General features: G+C 46.2%; 1 protein-coding gene across 6 annotated transcripts in view; it reads left to right on the forward strand.

Annotated features, from left to right (window-relative positions):
- Positions 1-2,469: 2,469 nt before the first annotated feature.
- Positions 2,470-14,188, forward strand: part of LY86 (lymphocyte antigen 86) — a 63,266-nt gene continuing 51,547 nt past the window's right edge. For 5 of the 6 annotated variants that reach the window (XM_017884151.1, XM_017884155.1, XM_017884152.1 and 2 more), the window contains exon 1: positions 2,487-2,665. In XM_017884151.1, coding sequence (XP_017739640.1) covers positions 2,530-2,665 — 136 coding nt within the window. In that variant the 5' untranslated portion in view covers positions 2,487-2,529. Of the gene's footprint in view, positions 2,666-14,188 lie in introns of all 6 variants that reach the window. The other variant, XM_017884156.1, reaches the window with a different exon arrangement.

Here is a 14,188-nt window from a genome sequence, read left to right on the forward strand (position 1 = left end):
TTCATTTCCAGGTCTTTTGATTCTCAGAAATCCGTAGCCCTGTCTTCAGATGGCACGGTTTCTTCAATAAAGCCAATGTTTGTGTCCCCACCCAAACTCATATATTGAAATCCTAAGCCTCAAGGTGATGTTATTAGGAGGTAGGGCCTTTGGGAAGTGATTAGGACATAAGAATGGAGCTCTCATAAGTGGGATCAGTGCCTTTATAAAAGAGGCCTAGGAGAAACCCCTCGGCCCTTCCACCATGTAAGGGCACAGCCAGAAGGCACCACCTGTGAACCAGAAGCCCCTCGCCAGACACCGAATCTTCTAGCACCTTAATCTCCGACTTTGGACCTCTGCCCTCCAGAACGGTGAGAAAGAAATGCTTGTCATTTCGGCCACCCAGTCTAAGGTATTTCTGTATGGCAGCCAGAACAGACTGCCAGAAAGACTGTTTCCCTGCCACAGCTGCTCATAGCTCTCTGCCAGGTTGTCTGCTCCCTGCCCTGCACTCCTGGGCTCCTCCTCCAGTGTCAGTCATCACGCACTTTGCAGGGAAGGAAGGTCTCACCCTCAATTGCTCTCCTCACTCACATGTTCAGAGCTCTCTTTACAACTGCTGGAGCACTCAAATATCCCAAGGGAAAGCTTCTGTGTCATCCTGGACCTACTAGGGGCAATCACCCTTCCACCAGGGCCCCCACTCTCACCATGAGCTTCAGACTCTCATCTCCTGAGATCTTGCTCACAGCACAGCTGCCTTCCGCTCACACAGGCCAGAGGGGCTACCTTGTCTCCTCTTAGAGCAACGTTCCCCCACTCCCTTGGGGCTCAACCTTCGCTTTGTGTTCTGTAAATGTCAACAGTTCTCAAGCTTGAGACCGCATCAGGCGCACCTGGAGGGCTTGTGAAACTCCAGAATGGGGAGTCCCGTCCCCAGAGTTTCTGATTTACTAGGTCTTGCGAGTAGCCCAGAATTTGCATCTCTAACAAGCCCCCAGTGGAAGCCGAGACTGTCATCTTCTCAGAGCGTGCTTGGAGAACTGCTGTTGAAAGCCAACATCACTGAACTTACCTGCAGAGGCACCTAAAAATAATCAGTCCAGAACTGCTCCTTCTCCAAATGACTACTCTCTGATGTCTGTCAAGAAATCCAAATTATTTACCAATTACTTTATTGGTAATTAAGTTCCACCTATTTCAAGAAAAGTTCTGAGCTCTCATTTTTGATTAGCCATCAGCAGAAATAGTAAATTTACCTAGTGCATTCTGAAAACTCTTGTTCCTCCCAAGGAAACGTGTTTTCTGTTGCTCCTGAAATCTGCTGACCTTGGCACTGACTCTGGTCCTCTTACACTAAGGTGGAGCTGGGGCAGGGTTGGGGAATCAAGACTGAGAAACCTTGCTGTCCTGCAGCAGAACGGAGATACATGGAAGAAGGAAGACAGAATCTTGGCTTTGAAGAGAAAGTGAGATGTGATGTCAATGATCCCACTAACACCAAAACCATTAAACCAGCCTCGTTAAGGGTGGCCCCACCTCCCCACCCTTCCTGCCTTTTCTACCAAGCCAAACCCAGAAATAGAACACGGCTCACTTCTCAGGGCTACTGCCTCTGCCTCAACTTCAGAGACCACATCTGCAGCTCCCAAAACAAGGCCTGTTCTGCAGCTGGACAATTCACTGCTAAAATCCCAAACCGAAGAGCAGAGCCAGAGCCAGAGGAGACAAAAGTGACAATGGGGCCGGGCGCGGTGGCTCAAGCCTGTAATCCCAGCACTGTGGGAGGCCGAGACGGGCGGATCACGAGGTCAGGAGATCGAGACCATCCTGGCTAACACGGTGAAACCCCGTCTCTACTAAAAAATACAAAAAACTAGCTGGGCGAGGTGGCGGGCGCCTGTAGTCCCAGCTACTCGGAGGCTGAGGCAGGAGAATGGCATAAACCCGGGAGGCGGAGCTTGCAGTGAGCTGAGAACCGGCCACTGCACTCCAGCCCGGGCGACAGAGCGAGACTCCGTCTCAAAAAAAAAAAAAAAGTGACAATAGGGCCAAAGCCTCATCCCAGATCCCAACGTCATTCTGCAGCCCTCTTGCTATCAACTGCTGCCTGCTAGCTGCAGCCAGGTCCCTGGTCCACACGCAGCCTGCATCAGAAGCCTGCAGAGGCACGGGGGCTGGAGATGGGAAACAGATGGTGGCCTGTGCTTTGTCTTTCCCAAGTTTACAACCTCACCTGGGCTGTTCTGAGGAGCCCCGAGAGGTAAGTTCACGCATCACTACTGCCCCTCTCCCTGTGAAAGCAGAAAGTCAACACGCATCCTACCCCAGAATAGACCAGCCTCATCTGTAGATTCAGGGTCCTGGGGGAACAGTATTCAAATGCCTCTGCTCACTGCCTTTTACTTCTGACTGTGGTTCCCAGGGAGCCTAAAATTTGAGAAGTGAAACTGAACATCCCACCGCCTTGGTGAGGGGAGAGGAAGAAACTTTACGGGCTTTTTATTGGCCGGTTATTTTTCTGTGTATCCCATACAGGCCCTCACCATGAAGGGTTTCACAGCTGCTCTCTTCCTCGGGACTCTGATTTTTCCCAGCTGCAGTGGAGGCAGCGGTGGGAGAGCCTGGCCCACACACACGGTCTGCAGTGACAGCGGCTTGGAAGTGCTCTACCAGAGTTGCGGTAAGCCCTTGCAGTACACCCATGTGTGTTTATGGGGAAAGTAAGGCCCACAGATGTGAGCTGTTAGTGCTCAGTTGGGGTGGGTGAGGGGAGAGGGGACCAGCAGCTGAACACTTTCTCCACCTGCAGCAGGTCTGGGAGGGCCACTGGGAGCCTTTGGGAGAAGGAGAGGTGGGGCTGGGGCCGGGAGCGGAAGAGAGAATGGTAGAGCGACAAAGAGTACAAGACAGAGAAATTGAATATAAATATAGTCATTTACTAACACCACAGAACCCAAAAAAGAACAAAATGATCAGTGCGTCTACCAAATCATCAAATCCCACCAGTTGAAAATTAGGAAAGAAACTTCCAGTAGGCCCTTCCCCAACTCTGTACACCTGGGCTACCTTCCCATCTGATGTACTTTGCAAGTGAGGTGAAAAGATCACTCCTGCCCAGAAAGAAGCTTCCTGTCCCTCTCTGGACACTTGCAGAGCTTTCACTGCAGGAGCAGCTCTCATGAATTCAGCAAACACTTCGCGTGCAGCTCTCAATGCCAGGGTTTCTCAGTGCTAGAGATAATAAAAGTGCATAAGCCAGGCCTGTCACCCCAGCAGGCCAACCCAATATGCCAACAGATAAATTGCAATTCAGTGAAGAGAATGCAGTGAACTGTGGTAAGAAGTGTCAGAACCAACCAGTCGGGCTGTGTCTTATTCAGCTAGGGCTGCCATAACAAAGTACCACAGGTTGGGGGCTTACATAACAGAGATTTATTTCCTCACAGCTGTGGAAGCTGGGTTGGTTTCTCCTGAGACCTCTCTCCTTTGCTTCTAGGTGGCATCTTCTCCCTGTCTCCTCATGTGCTCTTCCTTCTGTGTACATCTGTGACCTCATCTCTTCTTCTTCTAAGGACACAATCATATCAGATTAGGGCCCACCTTCATGGCCTCACTTTAGCTTAATCAGCTCTTTAAACACCCTACCTCCAGCAGGGCACGGTGGCTCACACCTGTAATCCCAGCACTTTGGGAGGCCGAGGAGGGCGGACCACTTGAGGTCAGGCATTCGAGACCAACCTGACCAACATGGTGAAACCCCATTTCTACTAAAAATACAAAATTAGCAGGGCATGGTGGCATGCACCTGTAATCCCAGCTACTTGGGAGGCTGAGGCAGGAGAATTGCTTGAACCCAGGAGGTAGAGGTTGCAGTGAGCCAAGATCGTGCAATTGTACTTGAACCTGGGCAACAGGAGGGAAACTCTGTCTCAAAAAAATAAATAAATAAATAAATGAAAGTAATAAATAAATAAATAAAAGACCCTATCTCCACATACAGTCACATTTTAAGGTACTGTAGTCCCCCCAGTCTGCTAGGAATATGTTCCAAGACTCCCAGTGGATGCCTGAAAACACAGATCATTTTGAACCCTACGTATACTATGTTTTTTGGACCCAATAAATGAGACAGCTACTAAGTGACGGACAGGCAGGTAGTAGAGACAGCATGGAGATTCTAGACAATTCATGTTCCTGGTGGGATGGAGCTAGACAGCATGAGATTCCATCATGCTACCCAGAAGGATGCTCAATGAAAAACTTATGAATTATTTCTGGAATTTTCTATTTAATATTTTTGGACTGCAGTTGGCTGAGAGTAACTGAAACCTTGGAAAGTGAAATCTTGGATAAGGGGGCACTACTGTACTGGGGGTTGGGACTTCAACGCATAAATTTGAGGGGATGTCATTCATCCCATACAGGGCTCCCAAGTGGGGAGCAACTCAGGAGCCCAGCCTCAGGATCACATCTGCTGTTAGAGGGACTGGCTTGTGCAAATGCATGGCATTGTGATATCTGCCACTTTGGAGGGAGATGGGGGCAAAATGCCATTTGAACTGCAGGAGGTAGGAAAGAGAAGTTGATTAAGCATCTGAATTGGTCTCACTCTAAGCTGGGGCTGTGGTGCTTGAGCAAGTACCTGATCCTACAACTGCCACCCAAAGAGCTGCCCAGAGAGGTCCAGATGGTCACTCTAGTCACCAGGGCCATTTGTTCAATTTGACCTTACTCTTTTAAAAATAAGGGACATTGAAGTGCACACACACAAACAAATTAAAAATAAGTAAAAGAGAATGAACGACTGGATCTGGCAGTGCTGACCTTGTCACTCTAGGTTTTTCCATGGGGTCAGAACCACTCGTATCCCATTCATTTTCGGTGCAGGATGAGAAGCAAGATGTGAGATAAATGGACTGATCAGGGTTGGTTTTTCTAATTCATCCTTGAATAAAAGGTCGCCATAGCTGATCTGTCTCCCAGACTCACCCTCTGCCTGCAGCCAGGCCGGTGCATCCTTTCAAGTCACTTGCAAGGGGACTGGGCATGTCAGGGAAAGAACAAAGACACATCACCTGCCCACTGGAGGATGGCTCTTTCCTCTGTAGGTGAAGTTGCTCCATGAAGTCAGTGAATGTCTTAGCCAAGTCACTCAGAATAAGAGATGGAAGTGATGCAGTTCTCATCCAAGGGAGTGGGAAGATCAGACAATTTAGCAACAGGGTAAATGCTTTGTGTGAAAGGCTGTAGTGAAGGCAGGCATTGTGCACCAGCGACGTGGTAGTCAGAAGATGGTGAGGTTGGCATCTGCAACCTCAGGTTGGTAAAGGAATCACCAAGCCTAAGTTGAGGCTTAAAGACTGATTAAAATAGTAATGATAACACTTCATGTTGGTAGAGGCCACCATGCTAAGTGCTTTACATGCATCATTCTTATGTTGCAGATGTGTAAACTGAGGGATAAAGATGTCATTAATAGTTAACTTTTCCAATGCCACACAGCTAGTAAAGGCAGAATTATATCCCCAGGGTCACAGAGAAGGTAAGACATTGAGGATCTATTGATGGAATTAAAACAAATTGATCCCCAGCCTGCCTGACTCCAGAGCCCATGCTCTAAAACTCCCTGTGGTCTAGTTTCATCAGCAGGCAAAGTGGACTAATGGAGGGGTGAGGGGAGAAGTTTGGCAGAGAGAATGACACGTGTGAAGGCAGGAAAATGGGACCAGGCACAGGGTTCAGGGAACTGCAGGAGAGCTGAAAACACAAAAGGCTGAAAGAGGAAGTGAGAGATATGAGCAGGACCCCATACAATAGTGGGCTGCCTCTCTTTGGCCAGGAGGAGGTTGTATTTTGGAAAGATCCTCGGGCAGTAAACAGGAGTGTAGATTTTTAATTGGAAGCTATTTGAGGCTGAAAATAAGGTTTTCTCCAGGCGGAGCAATAGTTCAGGAAAGAAACCACTAAGGCCTGAGTTGACATCATTTCCGCAGTCTTGATAACCTTGAGGAGAAGGGAAATTCACAAGCAGTTACTGGGCTCTGAATACTGACTAGGAAGTAAGCATAGTTTTCTGAAAAAGCAGAAGTCCTGACCTGGCCAACTGTCAGTGACAAAGGAAAGAAGAGAGCCACTTTCTTTACTAAAGCAAAAGGAGGAACAAACACAGTCAGGGCCTTGGGTTTGCTAAATCACAAGTCCCAGGGTTACAAAAGCCCAGGGACTCCACTCCATGCACACACCACAAACAGCCACCAATGTATTTATTTATATGCTGCCTCCAACATATACACAAAGATGTGAGGAGATGACAGAAATACTTATGATTAGAAGGGGAAATAGGCAGCAGTGGAAGAAGCAGGGTGAGGGGAAGCATAAGGGAAAGTGCTATGGACTGAATGTTTGTGTCCCCTGAAGATTCGTGTTAAACCCTAATACCAGTGTGACAGTATTAGGAGATGGGGCCTTTAGGAGGTGACTAGGTCATGAGGGTGGAGACTTCATAAATGGGATTAATACCCTTAAAAGAAGAGGCCAGAGATTTCCCTTTTTTCACTACATGAGGACACAATCAGAAGGTGGCTGTCTGTAAACCAGGAAGTGAGCCCTCACCAAGAACCTGCCCCTGCTGGCTCCCTGATCTCAGACTTCCATCCTCCAGGACTCTGAGAAATCAATGTTGGCTGTTTAAGCCCCGCAGTCTATATAATTTGTTAAACCTGCCTGAGTTGGCTAAGGGGAAATCATAAAGGCAGGAAAGGTTAGGACACATGTAACAGATGAGGCAGCGTGAGAGTTAAGAGCTTAGAATCTGGAGTCAGCAAAGCTCATTCTAATCTTGGGCCACACTCTAGATCTCACATTGTTGTTTGTAAGGAGGGTGTATTAGTTTCCTGTTGCTGCTGTAACAAATTTCTACTTGGTGACTGAAAACAACACATGCATTCACTCATAGTTCTGTGGTCAGAGTCCAAAATCAATTTCATTGGGTGGGCAGGGCCTGGGCCTTGCTCCCTTAGAAGCTCTGGGGGAGAATCCCTTTCTTTTCTTCTCCAGCTTGTATAGCTGCATTCCTTGACCTGAGGCTTCTTCCTCCATCTTAAAAGCTGACAGTGTAGCATCTTGCTTCCTTCCATCATCACATGGCCTTCCTGTTCTGTTTCAAAGCTCCCTCTGCCTCCTTCCTGTAAGGACCCTTGTGATTAGGATCATCTCCCCAACTCAAGATCCTTAATCACATCTGCAAAGTCTCTTTTGCCACATAAGATAAGATACACATGTTTCAGGGATTAAGATGTAGACATCTTTTGGGACCATTATTTAGCCTAATATCATAGGGAGAACATATTACCTACCCAAAGGGCTGTGTGAAGATTATGTGAGAAGGACTACATGAAAGGTGCTTAGCACATACTATGCACTCAATACATCTTAGCTGCTGATGACTTTGTACGGTATTTTACAACTGATTGAGGTATAATAGACTCTGAGCTTCCTTGAAGCCAAATCAAACAAGGAAATGGCATTGTTTCTAAAATAAAATTAGTTTTTAAGATGCTCAGCTTTTCCTGATATAGGGATGAGTGATGAGGGGAATTTCTCCCCGGAGTAGATGGCATCCTGGACGGCGTCTCTATTGAGATGCCATGGTGACTCAAACCCGCTGTTTCTAATGATGCCCCTTGGTGCAGGTCAAGAGCCCAGAATCAAGATACATTCTGCAAAGGGCCAAGGCAGAATCCTCCATGAATACAGCAATCACAGATCAGGCTTCTTAGAGGTAGACGGTTAGATTGTGTACAGGAATGGATAAGCTGCACATCCTGTGGGCAATCCTCCATAAATATTATTGTTGCCATTGTTTTTGTTACTGGATGTTCATAGGGTCAGATAGCAGAGTTCTGGATTGTATTTTTTGGCAAAAGCCCAGTGTTGTATTTCACATGTTTTGACATCAACCAGGCAGAGGAGGACCTGTGACACATGCTCAAATGACTTATGTGCCCCTTTGGTTTCCCTGATACTCACAGGCTACCTGGACATAGGAGTGGCTCCTCGATGTTGTGTAAGGCAGACACTTGCGAACTAGAGCCTGCAGGCCAAACCCCACTTGGTGCCTGTTTGTGTATGGCCTGTGAGCTAGGGATGATCTTTACATTTTTAATGTTAAAGAATTCAAAAGAAGAATATTCATGACACATGGAAATTATCTGAAATTCAAAATTCTGTGTCCATAAATAAAGTTCTATTTGACACAGCTGCACCCATTCTTTTAGGTGTTGTTTATGCTACTCTTGTGTTACAATGGCAAGGTAGGGCGACAGTGACCACACGGCAAGGCTCCACAGAGTGTTACATATTTGATCATCTGGAACTTTATAGAAAAGGCTTGCCGATCCCTGGCCAAGAGTAGGAAGGAATCTCTTAAGCTCTTCACTGGATCAGGGTTTCAAGTTCCAGGCCTTCCAGATGATTCTAGCCACAGAGAGGCTGCATGGACAAATGAACTCAATGGCAAACCCACCATGATTGCGAGGAATTGATAAGATCCCTTTCAGAGCATCATCATTGTCATAATAACCTTTCCCTTCTGCATGCCATTTTAAAATTTATGAAGTCCTTCCATTGACAAAGCCTCATTTAATCCTTACAAACAGAGGTAGATAGGATGTTTATCTCCATTTTCTGGATATAGAAACTGAAGCGTACACACATTAAGCATTTTAATAAAGTAACATACCTGAGCCATGATACAAACCTACGTGTCCTTACTGCATGCTCGGTGACATAGAGCTATATCACAGAACTCTAGTAGGGAGTAAGCCATGCCCTCAGACCCCAGAAATACAGGGTGAGACCAGGCAGAAGCACAGCTCAAAAGATAAGTCTTCAGGTAAAAAAGTGAAAACCCCAAGCAGTGTGTGGACCAGCAAAAGAAGGAGGATGGGGAGGAAGAGGAGATCAGGAAGAGAGGGAGGAGGCGAGGCAGAGAGAAGAGAGAGGAGAGAAAGAAGGGAAGGAGGAGGAAGAAGAGGGAAAGGAAGATGGGGAGAAAGAAGAGGAAGGGAAAAAGAAGTAGGAGGAGGGAAGAGAAGAAGAAGGAGGGAAGGGGGAGGAGGATGAGTAGGAAGAGGTGGGGAAGAAGAGAGGAGAAGGAGGAGGAAGTGGAAGAGGAAGAAGAGGAGAGGAAGGAGGAGGAGGAGAGGAGAAGGAGGAGGGGAGAAGAAAGAAGAGAGGGGAGAAGAGAAGGAGGAAAAGAAGATGAAAGAGGAGAAAGAAGAGAAGCGGGAGGAGGGGGAAGTGGAAAAAGAAGAGAGGGAGAGGAGAGGAGGGGAGAGATTCATCTGCTGATGAAAGAATTGTTTCCCTCCTGCCCCACCCCACCCCAGCCCCATCCTCTCTACACACATCCAGAGCTGGGCCAATTTGGCTCTTCCCAAGTATCCCTCAGAGGAGGGAACATATGGCTGCCTCAGAGGAGAAGGAGCCCCACCACATCTCCATTTTTCAGCCATGTACACCAAGTTCTTATTTGTTGCAAAGTGGTGCCTAGAAATGACATCTTCCAAATTAAAAGAAGTACATGTAGAGCCATTCTCCTATCTTTAAGAACAGTATATTTTATAGTCAGAGCCCTCCTGCACAGGAGGCATGCTAATTTCCTGAGGAAGCCCTATTTACCACGCCCAACCATTCCACCGTGGGGTAGTCGGTGAGCAGGGAGGGAGGAATCCCTATTCAGCAGTGTGTGGAGGGCTGTGGGCTGACCTGGCAGCCCCCTGGAAGCATCCAGGGTCAGTTTACCAAGGCATCTGGTCACCAGGCTTCACACTTGCAATCAGCACCTGCTCTCCTCCCCTTAAAGACAGTCGGCCTTTAAGTCCACCTCTGCCTAAATAGGCTTCCCATGTTGCTGATATTTGCTACAGGGCAGGTGCTTTAGCTGACCTCCAAAAAGCCTCTTAATTACAAAGCCTGAATCAAGTCACATGTGCCTGAATCATCCATCAAAGTGACCAAACGGGACAATTAATCAGACTTTAAGAATGTAGAACATCTCCGTACAGAATAGAGGGTAAGCTGCAAACAACCTCGCCATGTAGCAGAACCAACAGGATATATTGATAAAATGTTCATAGAAAACATTTTAAAAGCTGCCCCAGGAGAAAATGGATGGGAAAAATGCCACTTTCCTTAGAACCTAATAATTCTGAAAGAAATAGAGCATAAAATAAACATGCATGAAACAACATCCAAAAAAGAAAAGAAAAGAAAAATGTCACAGGTCATCTAGTCACTTAGGAATACTTTCAAATGTTGCACACAGACAGCAATTTCTCTTTTCATTTATTTTCCCAGATTAACAAGGATATAAAACTATAATTAAGGAAAAGTAGACAAATAGCTGGAGAGACAAAGATGCAATTTCAGAAGGATGACTCTGAGCGTGCAGGATTGAACAGCTAGCTTCCTTGAGTAGGGCAAGGCCTTTTGGCCCAAATTTAAAGACAGGAAGTTGATAAAGAAACACAAGAATATTCACACTGTGGTGCAGATTTTTTTAATGCTAGATGAAAGTGAACGCTGCCAGAAGGGAAGCAAACCACGTAAGTGTGTTCCTGTGACCATGCCACCAAGATCTTCTGGGTTTCCATTGGTGGGAACATTTTACAGCCCAACCTCCAAGCCAGAGAAAATTCTCCAAAGCACTTTTTAAACGAGATGCTAAGTAACTTAGTGAATAGGAACCTAGAGAGGGAAAAAAGCCAAGAGTCTGCAGTTCTAAAGAGGCCTCTTCTGCAGGCAGGAAACGTTTTCCCAAACACTGTTCACCACTATTTCCATCCTCAGGCAAAATCTTAATGGGCAGCTCTGCTCATGTTTTGGGAGGAGAATCTTTGGAGAGGTAGAGACGGGAAGGGCTGTCCTCCAGCCCAGCAGCTATTTTTGTAGAAACTACAGCATAGACAACACATTCCTAAAGCAGCAGCGACTGTGAGGTCCTGGGCATGGTTTCAGACCCAGACCCGTGGGAGGAGGAGTGTAAAGACCAGAGCAGTTTCTGTTTTCTCCAGAGCCCACGGAAAGCAAAGGTGGAAGAACCCATTCCCAGCTCCAGTAGTGCAGCCAGAGCTCCAGGCAGAACCCGACAGCACCAGGTACCCCATGAGGCAGGAGCTCCAGGTGGACTCAGGTACCCCATGAGGCAGGAGCTCCAGGTAGACAGGATTCCTTCTGCCTCCTAACCATTAGAATCTACCCATATAGCTGAGATCTTTCTTATTCAAAGGGCTTCTCTGTATGCTTTAGTGCACCATTTAGTCTTCTTATATTGTATTTTTAAAATATCCCTTTAAACAATTCAACACTACTTACACAACTAATAAGTCGAAACTTTGTAAATTTAACAAATTAATTTTTGCAGACATACATACGCTGGCCACAAATTTGTCTTAAACATCTAATCGAATATAGCAGATTTTTTTTAAATTTGCTTTATAAATTTCAAAATCAGACAAAGCACACACAAATTATCACAAGATTATTCAACCCATTATTCTTTTTCTCAACCTCATGTCGATCCTAATTAGAGCAGTCAGAAGGCACAGAATGGGAGCAGGGCTGAGGATGGAGTAGAGAGGCAGATGCTTCTTCTAAAACCTGAAAGACAAGGCGGGGTTTTCCCTGAAATAAAAGGATGACCCATCCGCGACCTGTGTACCATCTAGGTTGGTGTTCATTCCTTTTCTGGGATGCCATGTAAGGCAGTATCTGAAGCTGCTGGTCCATTAGCTTTGACTGGGGTTCTAGAGACACCAAGTGGGCAACAAAAGAAGTGTGCTGGGGTCTATCGGGAAACCAGTATTTGCACCTCCATCTGTGGGATTCGTGTGCAGTAGGTAGTGTGCATGTCAGCATCCACCAGCCCCTGCCTGGGACCCAGGAAGGCATCACTGTGTGCTCCCTGCCCTCAGAGCAGAAGTGAGTAGTAACCAACCCAGTGGCCAGGAAGAAAAATAAAATCTCCAGCCCAGAAATCGCCACTCACATTTCCAAGCAGTTTATAGTTCACGTAGGCTGCCTGATCAGCCAGAATGCCCTCCAAGGGCTCTCTTAGTTGAAACCTGACACCTTCCCTTCTGGCCAGTGGAAGCTATACCAGCCTCAGTGAGAAATCTAGGATGGAATTATCAGGATTCCTTCTGCCTCCTAACCATTAGAATCCACCCGTATAGCTGAGATCTTTCTTATTCAAAGGGCTTCTCTGTGTGCTTTAGTGCTCAATTTAGTCTTCTTATATTGTATTTTTAAAATATCCCTTTAAACAATTCAACACTACTTACACAACCAATAAGTCGAAACTTTGTAAATTTAACAAATTAATTTTTACAGACATACATACGCTGGCCACAAATTTGTCTTAAACATCTAATCGAATATAGCAGATTTTTTAAAATTTGCTTTATAAATTTCAAAAGCAGACAAAGCACACACAAATTATCACAAGATTATTCAACCCATTATTCTTTTTCTTAACCTCATTTCAAAATACTGATACCATGAGTTTACATTTATCTCTTAATTATCTTTGTACTGACATTTATTTTTACCTATACTCTTAAACTTTCCCAAGATTACAGTAAAATTTATCTCAGTATTTTTCTGCATGTCTAATACATTCCAGACCAAAGATAAAGGCTACCTCTTCAGACCTTCTGAGGATGCAGGTTTTGACTTACCAACCAGTTGATTCTGGGCTTGGTGGACAGTCCACAAGTTGAGCTCTCTTTACTTAAAGTTGACCTATTACATGCTCAAGATAATTTATACCTCTTCTTTCAAAAAGTTCCCTCTACCCTGCTGCTTTTTTTCTCAAGTGACATGCTCTTTAAGTTGTGCTAGGTCAGTGTCTTGTAACTCATTGTCCCACCCTTATTGTATATTGACCTGGCCTGCAGGCATCATTGGAAACTCACGCCTGCCCTGGCCTTCTCCACATATCATTAGAGGGGTGATTTACAGGACATGATGAACTTTGTCTGCATGGTGAGGGTTAATCCTTACAACACTTAGCTAGTTCATCATCTTAGAACATGGCATTGACCTGTCTTTCCATTTGTATATTCTGTGCGATCCCTGGTGCTGATTTGACTGTTGCCTGATACTCTGCCTAATGTTTATATGGGACCACTTGAGCTGATCAGTCCTTCTGTTCCATTTTTCCCAAGACTATCTGGCTCATTCACAACTCTTTGTCCTGACTCCTACTTGCTTACAAAGATAGAAAAAACTGCCTAGTTGTCTCTGATCTATCCATATGGATGGAAATGCTTGGAATCTCCAAATAACTAAGAACGAGGCTCCGTGCTCATCTAGTGTTTGGGACACGACCCAATTTCCTTCCCACCTTTGTTATCACCCAGAGATGCCTGCTAAGTAATTTTTAAAGACAGAATCACGAGAGATGAGGTCTTCAGTAGTCTTCCTATTTCTAGGAACTGCCTGGTATCGTTAATGCCGTTCACCCCAACCAGCAGAGAAGAGGACCCTCGAGCACTTTCCCTTAACCTACCCTCTAGCATTCCATCAGTGCAGGCGTAAAGGACTTTGTTCTTTTCAGTCAGTTCTTAGTGGCTAGGGATAAGAGGGAAGCATGCCCCAGTGTGGGGTGAGACACTGGAGTGGTTCCTGAATATCAGCTTGATGTCCTGTGAGGCTGAGTGATTGGTTTTTGACAGTCTGCCTTGCAGCTGATGGTGAAACATTGGGTTGCAGGGAGCTGCCACACGACGACCTATTTCCCCACAAGCCTGGTGCTCTGCAGGCACAGCAAGTGGGGTCAGCATTCTGCCAGTCCCTGCCCACAGGCAGACGGGGTTCCCTTATAGTACTGGAAAATGTTCAGGCAAGATAGAGCCTCAGGGCTTCACTCCAAGTGCCTCCTTGTTTAGAAAAGGAACATCTGAGCCAGAAAAGCAATGTGTCCTAACCATGGTCACAAAGCCAGCCAGCCAGCCAGCAGCAGAGCCCGACAGCACCCTCCCAGGCAAGCTCTGCTTCTTATTCAAGCATAAAAACCATCACATGAAGCAAACTCACCCAATGTCAGACGAAAGATGCCACATAAAGCAAGACCAGACCCCCTCCTGCACACCCACATCCCCAAAGCACAAATGGACTCTCTCTCTAGGCAGCCCTCCTC

The sequence above is a fragment of the Rhinopithecus bieti genome, unplaced genomic scaffold (genome assembly GCF_001698545.2).
Source record: "Rhinopithecus bieti isolate Rb0 unplaced genomic scaffold, ASM169854v2 scaffold_14232, whole genome shotgun sequence".
Lineage (NCBI taxonomy): Eukaryota > Metazoa > Chordata > Mammalia > Primates > Cercopithecidae > Rhinopithecus > Rhinopithecus bieti.